The 18,030-nt window shown below is 46.1% G+C and overlaps 1 protein-coding gene across 1 annotated transcript in view; it reads right to left on the reverse strand.

Annotated features, from left to right (window-relative positions):
- Positions 1-18,030, reverse strand: part of SYT17 (synaptotagmin 17) — an 81,402-nt gene that overhangs the window by 34,634 nt on the left and 28,738 nt on the right. The window contains exon 5 of the mRNA XM_068524781.1: positions 1,268-1,388. Within this exon, the coding sequence (XP_068380882.1) occupies positions 1,268-1,388 (121 nt within the window). The remainder of the gene's footprint in view (positions 1-1,267; positions 1,389-18,030) is intronic.

Here is an 18,030-nt window from a genome sequence, read left to right on the forward strand (position 1 = left end):
CTTACTCTAGCCATTCAAAATTTACTGAGCTCCTCCCGTGTGTCAGGCATTGTGTTCATTTTACAGATGAAGAAACTGAGGACTCAAGACAGGAAATGATTTCCTTAAGATCAGGCTAGTGGAAGAAGAGCTAGACCTAGAGTCTGTCCTAGTTTTCTGCCCTTAGAGACCCATTATCATGTCAGTGAGCCCATAGCCCATACAGGGAAAAACAGAATTATAACTATCATTCTCAGATCACTTTATGGTTTACAAAGAGATTCATGTACATTATCTAATTTTGTATTTGTTTAAACAACCCAGTGAGATGAATACTGTTATTATCTCAATTTTTCAGATGGAGAAATTGAGGCTTATAGAGGTTAAGTAACTTCCCCAAGGCCACATTATTTATAAGCAGTAGAACTAGGCTTTGGTTCCAGGCAGTTTGACTCCGGAGCCCTTAATCATTTTATCATACTGACTCTCCCATTGTGGTGATTCTGAAACTCTCCAGCCTTAATACCGTTCCCTCTACTGGCCCCTTCAAAACCTGTTTTTATAATGTGGTTTTTGAGAATACAAGTTGTCTTCTAAATTCAGCTGTCACTTTATAGCAAAAGTAAGTTCTTTTAGCTGTTGCACTTAGAGAAGACTGTATTTCCACTACTGAGCAACCATGGCTGCTTTCATGATAATATCCTTTGCTGTCATGGGAAAGCTACATACAAATGGAATGTAATCTGTTCTACTTCATTAAAAGTCATGTTTGAATTGGTGTGTTGTAGGCACTTTAAATACAACGGTCTTTTCAGAGCTGGGATTTATAAAGACTTATGCTACTCTTGAAAAGAGCTGGGAAAAGAACCTCAGGGCGTGTCCACTGCTCTCACAGATTAGAATGCATGGTCAGTGCACGCTACCGCCACCTGGAGCATGGTGTCTCCATTACATGCATAGCGTCTGGAAAGGCAAGTAACTTCCTTGGGGCTGCATATGTATACAAAGAGGATCTAGATTTCAGTAGTTATCACACCTGGTCTCGGTCAAACCCCTGCTTCAAATGGAGTAACTGGAATGGTATCGCTTACCTGCCTCATCCTAAGAAACAACCGATCGTTTATTTTTCCTCTTGAACTAACATCCTAGATCTGGATGCTACTTTACCCTCAAAGGGTCGTATTAATTAATAGTATCCAGGATGCAGAAAAAGAAAATCAGGTCCCTTGTGTCAAACAAACATAGATGGCTTGTTAAAGAAATGGGGGAAGGAGAGGCCACACAGTACCTGAACCTTGGCTCACATCTGTCTGAAGAAGTTGCTTGGCTCGAATGACATCAACGTTCAGTCTCCCAGCACTCGGGAGATAATTCAGTGACAGAAGCAGCTCCCCCAGTTCTACCTCATTCTGCGGAGGAAGGATATGGTCAGGAAGGTGCATTTTTTGGGTATTCTTTTTGTACCTATCATGCAGGAAACTGATTCTAGCAGCTCACAAATGGACTTCTGTGGGTGGATCAGCTGACAGTAAGTGCCTCTTTCTTTGACTTCTTTTAGCCTCTGTCCCCACTTATTTTCTTCCATCTATTTCAGAAAGTTTGTTCTGCTCTTAGAATGTTTCAGAGCAGCCACAATATAGTGAGAACAAAAGCATCAATAATGATAATAAAAAAATGCTACATGTCGAGCTCTGTGCTAAGTACTTAACGTGTAATTATTAGTTCAATCTTCATAACGAGTCTGTGAGATATGAGTATTACATTTAATAGGAGAGGAAACTGAGGTTCAGAGGAAACAGAGGCTCAGAAACATGTCCAAGGCCACACACAGCTAGAAAGTGGTAGTGCTGGCACTTGGAGCCAGGGAGGCTGATTCCAGATTCTCTGACCATTGTGCTATTCTGCCTCCCTGCAGGGTAACAGGGAGGAAGACCACCTGCAGGGAAACCATCCAGGTGAGAAATCTGTTCTCAACCTGCAGGCTGAGTCCACAACAGAGCCCATGCTTCTCGCCTCACCAAGGCAAGCTCAGACTGTGACATCCCTTGTTAAAGAGTACCCATTCCTCTGCTATCAACACCACCACACTCATGGGAAATTCACATACGCACCCAGTGCATGACTCCATACTTCCAAAAGTACCTAGAAACAAGAGGCCTCCACCTCTCTATCCCTTTAAACATTTTTTTAACTGTAGAAAATTTCAACCATATACAAATTAAACACGCCAGTTCAATGAATCTCCATATACCCATCACCCAACTGTACCAATTATCAACATTTTGCTGAAGGATGTTTCATCTTGTCTTAGTTCATACAGGCTGCTATAATAACAAAATACCACAGACAGGGTAGCTTATAAACAATAGAAATTTATTTTTCACAGTTCTGGAGGCTGGGACATCAGGGTGCCTACATGGTCGGGTGAGGGCCCTCTTCAGGGTTGCGGACTTCTCCCTGTATCCTCAGCAGAGGGCTGGGAAGCTCTCTGGAGTTTTAGTAAGGGCACTAATCCCATTCAAGGGGGGCTCCACCTTCATGACCTAATCACCCTCCCAAAGGCTCCACCTTCTAACACCATCATACTGGGTGTCAGGATTCCAACATGCAAATTTGCAGGTGGTGGGGAGGGGAACACAAACATTCAGATCATAGCACATCTATACCCTGACTTGTGAAAAATTTTAGCTGAATATTTTAAACCAAGTCCCAGACATGACGTCATTTTACCTATATCTCTTTCAGAGTGCATTTCTAACTGATAAGGACATTAAAACAAATACTTTTAGTATGGGAAATTTCCAATCATATTCAAAAGAAGGCAGAAGAGTATAAGGAACCTCCTCATAGCCACCATCACTCAGCTTCAACAATTATCATCACATGGCCAATCCTGATTCACCTATCCCCTCGTTCAACTCCCTGTATTATTCTGAAGTAATTCCCAAACATCACATTATTTCATCTGTAATATTTTAGCATGTATCTCTAAAAGATCAGATTGATCTATCTGCCTATCTATCTATCTGTCTATCCATCCATCCATCCATCTATCCATCCATTCTTCATCCACCAACCCACTCACACACCCATAATTTCTATCCCTTTTGGTGTCAGTCATTTGAGCAAATTAATGCCAAGTGGCAGCTCTAGAACAATGCTTCGTAGATACTCAATAAAGATGTGTTGACTAGATGAAGAGTCAAACCAAAAGATTTCTGAACCGAGTGACTTAGTCCCCAAACAAGAAACAACCTTGTAAATTAACTCAGAGGTTGCAGACTGGCAGCCTGTAGATGCGTTTTGTTTGGTTCACATCACGTTTAAACAGATAATTCCTTGCTAATAACTGTAAAATTTAAGAATCAAGATTTTTCACACTAAGAAAAGTCTGAATTTCTTGTCTTTCTTGAAAAACAGGAAGGTCTGGCAAGGCTGGGCCCACATTCCCACCTGGCAACATCTGGCCACAATGCAGTGCCCTCTAGATGGGACCTGCCTCTTCACATCACTGGGTCCCCACCTGTTCTCCTTCACCCTTTAGGTTCCTGCTGTCCAGCTCTGGGCACATAAGCTTGCAGATTTTTCAAGAAAGAAACGGCCAACTCAAGTGTCCTGAGTGATCAAAGAAGTTCAGAGCCCTTTACGTACTTGCTAGGGGTTTCATTCTTGTTCTTGAAGGCCTGGAAGATGCCGCATCTTCAGAGCATGACCCTGAAGACATATTTGTCCTCAGGCAAGGAATGCTGTGAATTATGCTGGTGCCCAGGCCATGGAGAAGCCATTCATGTCCTGTGGACTTTTTGTTCCTCCCAGGTTTATAAGTCAGAGTGATGCCTTCCTTGCTTCTAAAACAAACCAGCATGTCCTTTGATGATGTAGCTGTAAAGACAGGGATCAGGACTTGCAGTTCAGTCAGCTGAGCTGCATAAACGGGGCAAAAAATGGATTCAACCAATCTAGTCGTCGAGGGTAGTTTGTTTAGGGATGGGCTCAACTGAGGAACAATTTAGGATGGCAAGAAATTAGCCTACGCACACGGACCAGTGGTTCTCAACTGGGGACAATTTTGCCCCCAGGGGACATCTGCCAATGTCTGGAGACATTCTGGGTTGTCGCAACTGGGGTCAGGGATGCTCCTGGCACCCTTCCCTTCGTAGGATACCCAAATCTAGTGTAAGTCCCGGACCCCAAACAAAGAATGATCCAGCCCCAAATGGCAACAGTGCTGAGGTTGAGAAACCCTAGATACACAAGAGAAAGGGGGGTAGATGTCTCTTTTGTGATAACAAGAAAAGAGTAAATATTCTTTAACCCAATAGTTCCATTCCCAGCAACTTACCCCACAGATATCCTCAGACATGTGTGTCGGGATGTGCACACACAAGGAGAATGAAGACAATATCATGGCTTCCATAGATTGCTTGTGGGCCTACTATGTGCCTGGACTGGGAACGGGATACGGTCCCTGCCTTTGTAGAACATACACTCTGGCAGTGAAGACAGACAGGAAACAGACTAAAAAAGCCATGAATGAGGTGATTTCAGATAATGTTGAGTACCAGGAAGAAACCTCCTGCAGGGTACGGGAGGTGAGGGGCCTTTCTGGGGATATGGAAATGTTCTGTATCTTGATTGTGGTAGTGGTTACACAGGAGCATTTGCCCCCAAATCAATAAACTATATATTTAAAATGTATGTATTTATTGTATGTAAATTATACTTCGATAAAGTTGATTAAAAGGAAAGATCTAAAGTAAGCAAGTAGAGCAGAACATTAGCCCTTGTCAAGTCTGGGAGATGGGTACGTGGGTGCTTGTTTTATTGTTTTATGTTAGAAATATTTCATTTAAAAACACAAAATAAATATTAAAAAAGAAATCAAGAAAAGTTAGGCAAGAGAGTGGTGACCGACGGGGCACACGTGGGGACGGCCACGTGAGCCAGGGTGGTCGGAGGGCAAGGCCTCTCTGTGAGGTGAGCTTGGAGGTGGGGGACACACCAGGCAGAGAGAACAGCAAGTGAAAAGAGGGAGAAACCAAGCCGGTGTGTTCAAGAACAGAGGGAAGGCCAGTGTGGCTGGAGGGTGAGAAGAGGTGGCTTCTGGAAGGGTCCCCGGAGCCAGAGAAAGCTGCCCAGCGGCTGACCCACCCCCGGTTGCCAGTTCAAGAGATGGATGGAGAGAGAGGGGCCTGAGGCCAGCTCCTGAGCTGTCAGCGCCTAAGAGGCCCTCAAGCCCTCTCTAAGTGGAGAGTGCTTTCTGGAGTGGACAGAGCTAGAGAGCTGCTCTTTCCCTCCCCTGAGGCCATTGACTGAACCCTCAAGGAGGCAGCTTCCTGGTGTCATCACCTTTCTAAGAAGGTTGTTTGTCATCTAAAAGCTTCTTTTAGTCTTCCTTCCCTTAGTAGGATACAAGCTTCCTGTTCTCTCCCCGTGCTCCACCCCCAACACAAGCATATCAAGGTTTTCATGTTCTATTTTTCCAGGGAAGCCGTTCCATTGATCGAGCCACTCTTTCTGTCTTGGGAGTGATCAGTTTGCAAGACAGCTGTCTGGAATTTGGGGAACAGTTGGTAGAAATGGAAAAGAAGGCTAATTGAGCAATATCGAAGGGCTGATTCATTTAACAAACATTTATTCAACAGTTACTGGGGCCTGGGCCTGGAAAGTCATGAACATGGTAATTACAGCAAACCTTTATGGAGAAATCACCCTAGGCCAGGCACTGACCCCGGCAAGTTAAGCCTCAATCTCATTTCTTCCCCTCAATAGCCCTAGAAATTTCCATTTTACAGATGGAGGGATTCCAGCTCAGAGAAGCCAAGTGACTCAAGAAATCATAAAGAAGGACAGGATGCAAGCTCAGCCCCTGCATTAACTCTCACACCATGTTGCTGCCAATTAAAGCATAATCCCAGCCATCAACAAGTCAGTCTGTTGGGGAAGACTAGGGAAGGTATAAAAAAATAAAAATTCCAGGGGCCTCAGGCTCACTAGGATGGTTATTAAAAAAACAAACAGAAAATAACAAGTGTTGGCACAGATGTGGAGAAACTGGAATCCTGTACATTGCTGGTGGGCATGTAAAATGGTACAGCTGCTCTGCTGTAAACTCTAAACAGTTTGGCCATTCCATGAAAGGGTTAAACATACAGATACCACATGATCCAGCAATTTCACTCCTAGGTATATACTTAAGAGAACAGAAATATGTGCACATGAATTTCACAGCTGCACTATTCACAGTAGCCAAAAGGTGGAAACAGCCCAAATGTCCATCAGTGGATGAATGGATGCACAAAATGTGGTCTATCCATACAACGGAATATTATTCAGTCATAAAAAGGAATGAAGTACTGATACATGCTACAATGTTGTGTAGATGAACCTGAAAAACATGATGCTAGGTGAAAGAAGCCAGACACAAAACCACATCTTGTGTAATTCCATTCATGAGATATCCAGAATCGGTAAATCCATAGAGACAAAAAGCAGATTAGTGGCTGCCAGGATCTGGGAGGAGGGGGAAATGGGGAGTGACTGCTTAGTGGGTACAGAGTCTCCTTTGGAGTGATAGTAATGTCCTGGAAGTAGAGAGAGGTGATGGTCACACAACGTTGAGAATGTACTAAATGCCACTGAATTGTACACTTTCAAATGGTTAAATTGATGTTATGTGAATTTCACCTCAATTAAAAAAATGTTATTAGGCTTCCCTGGTGGCGCAGTGGTTGAGAGTCTGCCTGCCAATGCAGCGGACACGGGTTCGGGCCCTGGTCTGGGAAGATCCCACATGCCGCGGAGCAACTAGGCCCGTGAGCCGCAACTACTGAGCCTGAGCGTCTGGAGCCTCTGCTCCGCAACAAGAGAGGCCGCGATAGTGAGAGGCCCGTGCACCGCGATGAAGAGTGGCCCCCACTCGCCGCAACTGGAGAAAGCCCTCACACAGAAACGAAGACCCAACACAGCCAAAAATAAAAATAATAAATAAATAATAAATAAAAAATTAAAAAAAAAATGTTATAGGTCCTAACTGTTAATGAGCCATATGAACCAGACCTAGTGCAAGACTGAAGCACAACCCAGTCTTGGGAGGGGCATGATTAGGGAAGGCTTCACTCAGGATGCACTTGAGTTAATCCCTAACAGATAGATAGGATGTGTTAACTAAGGTGATCACGGTAGTCACTTCAAAATGTATACATCTATATATGTCACCACATTGTACCCCTTAAACTTACACAATGTTCTATATCAATTATATCTCAATAAAGCTAGAAAAAAGAAAGATAAGTAGGATTTTGTCCAGCAAATATTGCAGGGAGGCACACGCCACACCGATGGAACAGAATGAGGGAACCCCTCACTGCAGCCCTGGCACCTTTTGCTGCTCTGATCCTGAAGGTTCTTGATTTCATAACATAAAGTCCCGAGTAACTTGCTACTGATAATAAAGTAGCCAAAGAGGGTTAATAATTTGGATTTCTAAAATAAATTAGTGAGGATTCTCCTTACAGATAATGTCTCTAGACATTGCCAAAGGTCCCCTCAGTGTAAAAGCGCCCAGCTGAGAACCACTTGTCTACCAGGATCTAAATAATCTGACCCCTGCTTACGTCTCAGACCTCATCCAGCTGCCACCTCTGCCTTCTCTCTATCCCTTGAAAACAGAAGACCGTTCCTACCCCAAGGCTTGCTGTTCCCTTAGCCTGGGAATCTCAACTCAAATGTCACCTCTTCTAGGCTTTCCATGACCACCCAGTGGACAAGAGCCCCCTGCCTCCATCACTTTCTATCACATCACCTTGTTTTATTTCTTTCATGGCACTTGTCCTTGTCGGATGTTTTCCTGTTCTCCATAAAGGCAAAGACAGTGTCCGTCTCTCCACCACTATATTCCGAGCACGTGGAAGAACTTCAATCCAGGGGCCACGAGAACAAGCTATGCGGCCCCAACACGGAGGCTTCCTGCACCACATCCTGGTGCGAGAGGGGTCGTCAGCACAGTGTCTGTCACCTGTCCTACACAACCTCCAGAGAATTGAAGCTGAGGTGGGAGAAAGGACCTGGGTGACTGATCGACACTTCTACCTTTTCCCGTTTCAAGACAATGTCACAAATTGGCCTCGTTTCCTTTTTAAGAGCCTGGTGAGCTTCATTTGGTTGAATCACGTGGGGTGGGCTTGGGAGAACTGAAATAGACCGTCCGTAAATTACTCAAATGAGTCCAGAAGCCACCCTGCCAGCCCCCCAGCAGCTGGCTTGTGCGAACGCTGCTCCTCTCTCCACCCAGAGGAAAATCCTGTCTCTCTGCAGCCTCTGAACACAGCTAAGTTCTAATCAATAAAAAGGAAATCAAAGAAAACCATTTGGGACAAAAGGCACGTTCTGGGGAAAACAACAGCCCAGCTCTCCTCCTGACATACTTCCTCTGAAGTGCTTCTAATGGCACCCTGGCTCTTGCGCACCTAGCAGAGGGTTTCGGATGTGTGCAGGTACTTTTAACGATGCCCAAACACAGCTGCTGTGAGCCCACCGTCTTTGTTCCCGTGGGTCAGGAGAAACCTTTTGTCTCTTAATTTACTGCACAAACAACATTAAAATAGGAATGGATTTTTTTAAAAAGCAAAATCCAACCACAATCCCGGCATGTTACACATTTCATCAAATGCTTTCTTTTCTCCACCACCCCGCTTTCAGATTCTTTTCCAGTCCTTGTCAATAATCAAAACAATATTTGCATAGCTGCATTGACAGCACAGGTGAATTCCGAAATACCACCCCCGACCATTTTAAAACTTAAATAAACAGACACACACATTTTCCAAGTTATTACCTAGACATCACAAGTATCATTTGTAATGTCTACTTAGAATATTCCATTAGGCTGAAATACTGCAATTTATTTTAACCATTTTCTTATTGCTAGGTACTTAGGTTATTTTTAATGGTCTAAAATAGGGCACTTTGGCACTTTTCTTCTTTTAGATTACATCCCTCTAATAAAACCCAGGGGTGAGATCACTGGGTCAAAGAATTTATTAAAACATATCAACAATATCCAGATATTTTTCTGCCATTCAGTAATGAACTGCCAGACTGTTTGTGAAAAGGGCTGAACTAACCTCAGAGCCACCAGGAGAGGGAGAGGACAGGAGTATCACCACCACATCACCAGCACTGGGTCTTAACACTTTGACAAATGGGTGTGGGATCAGTGTGGTTGCATTTCTTTGACTGAGTATCTAGCCATATATCAATTTAATTACATTTCCTCTTTTACGTGGAAACACTGACTTTCTGTGTGAGTTCAATGCCCCTCCTCGATATATGCCCATGTTGTGGTCAACAATATACACTTCGCACTGGATTGTGTTTGTCTGTTACTGTCAGGTTTTCTAATTACTGCTGTCCAGTGGATATCTTACTATGGATTTAGTTTGTATTTCCCTGACTGCCAAAAGGACTGAGCATCAGCTATTCATTTTTTTCTCTTCTATGAAAACCCTGTTCATTTCTTTTGGCCTTTTTTTTTTTAAAGAAAACTAGGTGTCTCTCTTTTATTTATTTATTTATTTATTTAGTTAGTTAGTTAGTTAGTTAGTTATTTGGTTGCACCGGGTCTCTCAGTTGCGGCAGGTGGGCTCCTTAGTTGCGGCATGCGAACTCTCAGTTGTGGCAAGCATGTGGAATCTAGTTCCCTGAGCAGGGATCGAACCCGGGCCCCCTGCATTGGAAGCATGGTGTCTTAACCACTGGGCCACCAGGGAAGTCCCTTTTGGCCCATTTTTCTATTGGGCATCTACTGATTTATAAGAAGGCCTTTAAATATTATGGCTATGAAATTACTCACCAGTTATACGTTATGGGTTGAATTGTGCCCTTCCCCAAATTCGTATGTTTAAGTCCCATTCCTGAGTGCCTGAGAATGTGACATTATTTGAAAATAGGGTTGTTGCAGATGTAATTAGTTAAGATGAGGTCATAGTGGAGTAGGGTGGGCCTTTAATCCAATTAGAGGGAGAAATCTGGACACTGACATGCACACAAGGAGAACGCCATGTGAAGACTGGAGTCAGGCTGCCACAAGCCAAGGAACTACCAGAAGCCAGGAGAGAGACCTGGAATAGACCCTTCCTAGAACCTTCAGAGGAAGGGTGGCCCTGTCAACATCTGGATCCCCAGAACTGTGCAACAGTAAATTGCTGTTGTTTAAGCCAGTTTGTGGAACTTTGTTACAACAGCCCTAGCAAACTAATACATGTGTATAGTTTTCCCAGTTTGTGGCTTGTTTTTTACATTTTTTTTTACCATGTTTTCTGATGAGCAGAAGTTTATAGTTTTAAAGTGGTAGAATGCATTTATCTTTTTCCTCTATGGTTCATACTTTATGACTTTTTCAGAAATGCTTTGCTATTCTTAGGTCATAAAGATATTCTCCTTTTTTTCCTTCTAAAACTTAAAGTTTGGCTTTTCAAAAAGTCCTTGGACCATCTGGACTTGGTTTTGGTGTATGGTGTGAGGTAAGGCTCTGTTTTCATTTCTGAGGTAGTGACCCTCTTTTCTCCTATCTTTCTGCCCATGAGTCTGTCAAGGGTAGTGATTTTATGTTACCTCCGTCCATCTCCCCAGGTATAGAACAGACTCTGGGTGAATGCTGGCCAAGAGAAACGTTTGTTTATACCCTGTGTATGAAGCTAAACCTTCCAGGGAAGATGGGAGAGAGGCTCAATCTTTTGATGTCTGAGAGTTTATGTCTAGCGCTCAATGGCTGTCCAAATTAGATCAACCTACTTCAGATCCACTCAAGCATCTTGAAAGAGTGAGATACAGACTCTATTCTAAATTGGGCCCCCAGTGAGCATCTTGTAGCAAAGACAGCTGTTCTAGCAGAGATGCCGCCATAATATGCAACACTATCAACCCAAGCCTGAATGGCAGACATGAAGCCCTGTCTCCAGCTACCCAGCGTCCATAATGAAGGACCAACAGTGGACAGTTAGGGAGATCCCCCTTTAGTAGAAACAGCAGCAGCAGCATCCAGGATGGGCCAGGACACTTGCAGGGAAGTGGCTGGGAGAAGCTCTGCCAGCCAAGGGAGGGCTTTCGAGTCAGCAGGGTCCAGCCCTGGACCCTTCTTTCGTCTGCTCATCCCACTTCTGCACAGAAAGCCCCCCTCTGCTTCTCTGTGTCTTAGGCACCTAATTAGACCACCCCTTACCCATCCATCCAGTCCGCAGATATTCATAGAGTGTCTACCACATGTCAGGCACAGGGCTAGCATACAGTAGGTGCTCAATAATTATCTGTTGACTGGGCAGTCATGCTAGACACAAAGGACACAGCAGTAAGCAAGACGGTCAAGGTCGCTGTAATGCAGTTCCTGATAGTCAACATTATTTAATGAATTATTATGCAGAACTAATTAATAATGAGATGATTTAATTAGCACTGTGGTGTGTGCTATGAAGAATAACAGGGTGCTGTGGCAACCGACTTTCCTAAGACTCCCCTGCAGAAGTAGGAACAGGAGTTAGAGGGCCAAGGAGTTAGAGGTCCAAGGAGCAGGTCCACTGAACAGCGGAAAAGGCCTATATGGACAAGTAAAGGGGGAGGGGCTGGGGTAGGGCAAGGTGCAGAGCTGAGGCTGGGGGAGAAAGCAGGTCAGCTCATGCCTTGCAGCCAGGTAAGGAGTTTCGACTTATCCTGAGGAATAGGGAGCCACAGAAGGCTTTAGACAGAATCACCTAATTCGACGTGCATTTTTAAAAGATCTCTCTGGCTGCACCTCCTTCCTCTTCCGATGGAAGCTGTCTCTCCTTCTGACTCCCTCTTCCACTCATGTTGTAATTATTCACTTCTCTGCACCTCTTGTAACAAACTCTTTTATGAGGCTATTTTACTTTTCATGTACTATCATTTCTCCGGGGCAGGGCTGCACCTTCTATGTTCACCCTTACCTCTCTTTCCCACCCCAGTATTTGGAGGTAGGGTGGTTGGTATGCGTTGAATTGTGTCCCTGAAAAAGATCACGGAACCAAATCTCCCTCAAGGATTCCAGAAGGAACCCGACCCTGCCGACACCTTGATTTTGGACTTCCAGCCTCCAGAACTGGGAGAGAACACTTTCCTGTTGTTTTAAGCCACCCGATCTGTTGTCACTTGTTACAGCAGCCATAGGAAACTGATAACAGTGGTGGTATAAGGAGGACTGAGTCACAGCCCTACAACCCAATGCCAGCTCCACCACATACTCACTGTGTGGCCTTGGACATGCTGCTGAACCCCTCTGAGCCTCTTTTCCTCTCCTCCTGGGGAAAACGGGGGGCATAATAAGACACCCCACGAAGTTCTAGTGGAGACCAGCTCTTCTTGCAGTTCTGTCGCCACGCACGACAGGGTTCTCACCTACCTTCCCTCTCCCTCTAGCTTCTGTTTCCTGGTCTTCATAGTTCCTCATCCTTCTCCCCTGCCCTTAAATGCAATTTTCCCCAGAATTCAACTCATGGTCACCTTTTCTTTTTACATTATACAGTGTTTCTTGGTAAATGCTGTCGATGCCTAGGGTTTCAACTATCATATTTTCTGTGTGTCCCAAACATGCTGATTTCTTTCAAGTTCTAGTCCTGCCTAAGCCTTATATGTTTTCTTTCCTCCTTCTCCTTTCCTTTCTTCCTTACTTGCTTCTCTTCCATAAATATTTTTATTGAACATCTATTATGTTACCAGGCACTGGAGGACCAGCAGTGAAGAAGACAGAAAAACATCCCCATCCCCTTGATCTTCACATTGTAGTGGAAGGAAGAGATAATAAAGAAATCAGTTTGCAAAGTCTGCTAGTGGTAAGTACTGTGAAGAAAAATAAAGCTGCCTAAGGGGATAGAAAGTGATGGAGCTGCTCTTAAAGAGGAAAGTCAAGGAAGGCCTCTCTGAGATGGTGACATTGAGGGCAGACCTAAATGAAGAAAGGAGGGAGCCATGCAGGTATCTGAAGGGAGAGCATTCCAGGCAGAGACAGCAAGTGCAAAGGCCCTGAGGCAGGCCCATGCTTGGTGTGTTTGAGAAACCCAACAAAGTTGGTATGGCTGGAGCAGAGTGAGGGAGGCCACCAACAGGGAAAAACAGGTTGGAGGGAGAAGGGATTGGGTCTTGTTTAGATTTTTATCTTGAATGAGATGGGAAACCACTGGAAAGTTGGAAGCAGGAGAAAGACCTGAGCCGATATTCATTTTACTAGATTCCCTGGCTGCTGTGTTGAGAATATATTGAGGTAGGCAAACGGATGAAGCAGGGAGACCCATAGGAGAGTTACGATAATCCAGGTGAGAGGTGAAAGTGGCCTGGACCACACAGTCGGAGTGGAGGAAACTGGAAGTGGTTGGTAGGGCTGGCATGGTTTGCTGATGGTTGAAGGATAAGACTCCTAGGTTTAGGGGTAAATGCTGATACCACGGATGGATGTGGAGAACATGTGTGGAGGAGCAATCTGGGGAGAAATCAACAGTTCAGTCTTGAACGTATCATGAGTGAGGTGTCGGCCAGCCATCCAGGCAGGGGACAGGCCTACGCTTACAAAGTTCCATGTTTCCATAGCTGCCCTCATCAGAAGCATCCCTGGGGGATTTACGGGGCCTCCCCAAACCTACTTGATCAGATTCTTCATAGGAGGGGCCTGGGAATTTGTATTTTAAACAAGTACCCCAGAAAAACTGATAACACAGGTGTTTCAAGTGATGGGATGGGACACAATCACTTAGGGAGTTTAACTTTAGTCCACAGGAAATCTCCACGTGGATGTTCCACGGCCATCCTCAAGCCCGGCATCCCCAAATGAACTATCCATCACCACCCCCACTCATCCCCACCTGTTCCTCACTGCCCAGCTCCCCCAGCCAGCAAGCCCCTCAAACTGAACAAGATCCTGGAGGCCTCCTTCACCCTCGTCCCCTGTGTCACTTCCAACAACTGAACATCCTCGACTCCGAGCCCACCCCTGCCCTCAGTCACAGCAGGACGCCTCGCCCACTAGTTACAGGCCAACCGCCTCTGCTCTCACACTTCTCTCAGCCAGTGCTTCTCAACCAGGCTATGTGCCCCCAGGGGACATTTGGCAGTGCCTGCAGACAGTTTTGGTTGTCACAACTGGGGTAGGAGGTGCTACTGGCATCTAGTGGGTAGAGACTAGAGATGCTGTTAATAATACTCAGTCCCGCCTAAAAGAGAATGATCTGGCCCAAGATCAGTAGTGTTGAGAGTGAGCTCTAACCTATCTGGTCTAAACACCCCAGAGGATTAGCCGAAAATGCAACCCTGGCCAGGTGTCTCTGCTACTTGTCATCTTTCAGTGGCTCCTGCCCCCATGCGCCCCTCAGGATAAACGCCATCTATGAGGTTCTTCACTCCCCAGCTTCAGTTTTCCTCCATCTCATGCTGTGAAATTCCTTGTAGGGTCCGACTATGTGCCAGGCAAACGGAACATCCCAGACCACCCAACCTCCCTCCATGCTCCCACCCCACCCCCAAGTGGGGACAGGGGCCCCTCCCACAGGCCTCAGACTCTCAGAGGAAATGCTACCAACAGGTCATTCATTCCACAAACAGAAGCTCTGCTCTGAGCCAGGCGCTGGCACAGCACTGGGCATAGAGCAGTGAACGTGTCCCCCAGGAACCTGAGCCCAGGGAGGTACCAGCGTAGAGCACAACTTAGGACACTGGGTTCTAACTGTCTAGACCTTCTGTCTAGACTGAGAGTCTGCACTAGAGCTGGCCCATGGGAAACCCTGCTAACGTGTTCGCTAAATAAATGTACAACCGCAGTAGAAAATATTGACTGAATACTTCTGTACCACACGTGGGGTGGAGCGTGTGGCATGTATTATCTCATTCAGTTCTCAAAAGAACCCGTTGATAATGATAATGATGCCGATGATGATGATGGTGATGATGTTGATGCTGATGATGATGACGACCAACACGACTGAGAACACACCATGTGCCAGGCCCCGAGTTCTGCGCCCTTTCCTTTATTTTCCCATTTAATCTTTACTACAGCCCTCTGGGAGAGGGACTGTTATTATCCTCATTGCACATATGAGTAAACTGAGACACTGGGAGGTTAAGACTTGTGCCTGACCTTACACAGTGAGCAGGGAGCAGAGCCAGGGTGTGATACAATGAGAAATACGTATTTGGTCTTTGTCCCCAGTTCCTGGCATACATCTCCTAAAACTCTTGGGATCTCTGAAGTGATGAGTATCTTCTGTATGCTAATAAGATAACTGATTTAGGCTGGGGGTCCCAAAATAGCTTCAGGATGGAGGCTGGTCACCGGAAAGACCAAGGCAAGATTAGAGGGTTGGAACTCTCAGCCCCAACCCCCATCGTCTGGGAAGGGGAGAGGGTTTATAACAGGGTTTAGAGAGCTTCTGAGTTGGTGAACACACTGAGGTACCGGGAACATGGTACCCCTGGAGAGGGCATGGACGCTCTCCCCCCTCAACCCACCCAATACCTCGCCTTAAGCATCTCTTCCATTTGGCCATTCTGAGTTGTATTCTTTATAATAAACTGATAATAGTAAGTGCCTTCCTGAGTTTTGTGAGCCATTTTAGCAAATTATGGAACCTCAGGAAGAGGTCGTGAGAACCCCTGATTTACAGCTGGGTGGGTCAGAAGTATGGTTGACAACCTGGGACTTGCACTGGGCATCTGAAGTGGGGGCAGTCTTACGGGACTGAGCCCTTAACCTGTGGGGTCTGAGCTAACTCCAAGCAGTTAGTATCAGAATCGAACAGACTTGCAGGACTCCCAGTTGGTGTCTAGAGAAATGGAGAATTTGCTGGTGGAGAAAAAACCCCACACATTTGGTGTCAGAAGTGTTATGAGTAAAAGCAGTTTACTGCGTATGAACCTAAGGAGGCTGTCTCCAGACTGTGCCTTCTTGACAACTATGCTCTTGGGCTTTTATCCCCATTTCCCCCACTGAAAACTAAGGCTCAGAAGAGTCAATTAACTTTCCCAAGGTCACATAGCAAGTGGTCCCTATGACAACACTAGTGTCCTAAGTGCTCAGTAAATGTTTATTGAATAGATGAAGGCATACTTACACTTGGTCAAGTCTGGATCAGAACTCAGGTCTGTCAGATGTAAGTCTAATACATCTATTGATGGAAGGAAGGAAGGGAGGAAGGGAGGAGGGGAGGAAGGAAGGGAAGAAGGGAAGAAAGAAGGAAGGAAGGGAGGGAGGAAGGAGGGAAGGAAGGAAGGAAGGAAAGAAAGAGGAAGGAAGGAGGAAGGAAGGAAGGGAGGGAGGGAGGAAGGAAGGAAGGAAGGAGGAAGGAAGGAAGGAAAGAAAGAAAGAAAAAGACAGAAAGAAAGAAAGAAAGGAAGGAAGGAAGGAAAAAAGGAGGGAGGGAGGGAGGAAGGAAGGAAGGAAGAAAGGTAAGCGCATTTCCTTTCTTACATCTGCTGCCCTTAAAAGCCCTCACTTATGAAAATCCACACTTTCTCTCAGTCTTAGGTTTTGGAGGGGCCCTATAGGATGCATCTGTTATTTCTGTCTATTTAGCATCCCTCCCACTTATCAGAACCTCTTTGGCTGTGGTTTGGGTGGGGCTAACCCCGGGCATTTGACACCCGCCCACCCCCCACTAGAGTAACTCCTCCTCTCGCTGGCCATGTGACCAAACCGCCCAATCAGAGTCCTCCCCCATGGGGGATGCGGGAGATCCAACTCTAAGATTGTCCCCAAGACTGGTGCACACACCCGCCCCCCCAGTTTACCCTCCCTGAACAATCAATCCCCTCTCCTTGCGTGGGTGGGACCTGTGTAGAGGATCCGACATCACTCTCATGATTAGGTTACATTAATGAAAACGTAAAGGGAGTCTGCAGATGTAATTAAGTCCCTCATCAGTTACTCTGAGTTCACCAGAAGGGAGATCATCCTGGGTGGACCTGGCCTCAGCAGGCGAGCCGTTTAAAAGAGGATTTCAAAGTCAGAGATAAGGAGCACCAGCAAACACTCTCCAGTTCAGGTTCAAGCTGACCCTGAAGAAGCTGCCATCTGTAGAGAAAGCCACAAGGCAGGAACTGCAGGAGGCCGCTAGGAGCTGAGGGCTCAGTCTACAACCACACAAAACCGAATTCTGCCAATAGCCAGGGAGTCTGAACGAGGCCCCCAAACCTCAGATGAGATCAAAGTCCCAGCCAACACCTTGATTTTAACTTGGTGGGGCTCTGAGCACCCAGCTCGGCCATACCTGGAAAGCGTGAGATAATGAAGGGGTGTTGTTTTAAGCTGCTAAATTTGTGATTGTTACGGAGCAATAGAAAGTGAATACAGGGTGCCAGGCTGTGAGCTGGCTGGTGGCTGTCTGATGATAGAGGCTATCTGAGGGATGGAGAAAGAGAGAAAGGTGGCCCTGAGAACAAGGCTCGAGCCTCTGGATCCAGCTGTGCCTGAAGCTCGGGAAACTCCAGGGGTTCTTAGTTCCCTGAGCCAGAATCTCTCCTCCCATCTCCTATAAAGGAAGCCTGAGTTGGGGTTGTGTCCCTGGTGGCCCAAAGGGTCCCGACACACTTCACAAATGTCACAGGAGGCAAGTCCCAGCCCCCATTCCCGCCAGAAGATGAGGGGCGGCCGGCCTCTCCATGCTGCAGATAAGCAGTCTCTGTTAGCACCCTGTTGCCACACAGAAACCAACTTCCTCTATCACACAAGCTTGAAGTGCAGGTAGTGTAGTCACCTGGACCATCCAGGGGTGGCCGGGGCCTCAGTAGGGCCTGGTGCTGAAGGGGACCTTTGCCATGGGCCTTGAGAACGTGTGAGGGGCCATCGAGAGAGCCCTGGATGGTGGGGAGTTGGAGCTATTCCCCAGCGGGTTCCCCCACTAGGATGTACAGCCTTTCTTCCAGATGTGTCTGCAAGCTGATCCGACCTTCAGCCTCCGTGCACCGACCTGTCTGCCTAGTTTAATTCCTGTGCCAGTTCAAAGGGGCACCAGAGCCAAGGAAGCTGGCAGAGTCACCAGTGTGGGCAGAAACACTTCA

Source organism: Eschrichtius robustus, chromosome 16, assembly GCF_028021215.1.
Source record: "Eschrichtius robustus isolate mEscRob2 chromosome 16, mEscRob2.pri, whole genome shotgun sequence".
Classification (NCBI taxonomy): domain Eukaryota; kingdom Metazoa; phylum Chordata; class Mammalia; order Artiodactyla; family Eschrichtiidae; genus Eschrichtius; species Eschrichtius robustus.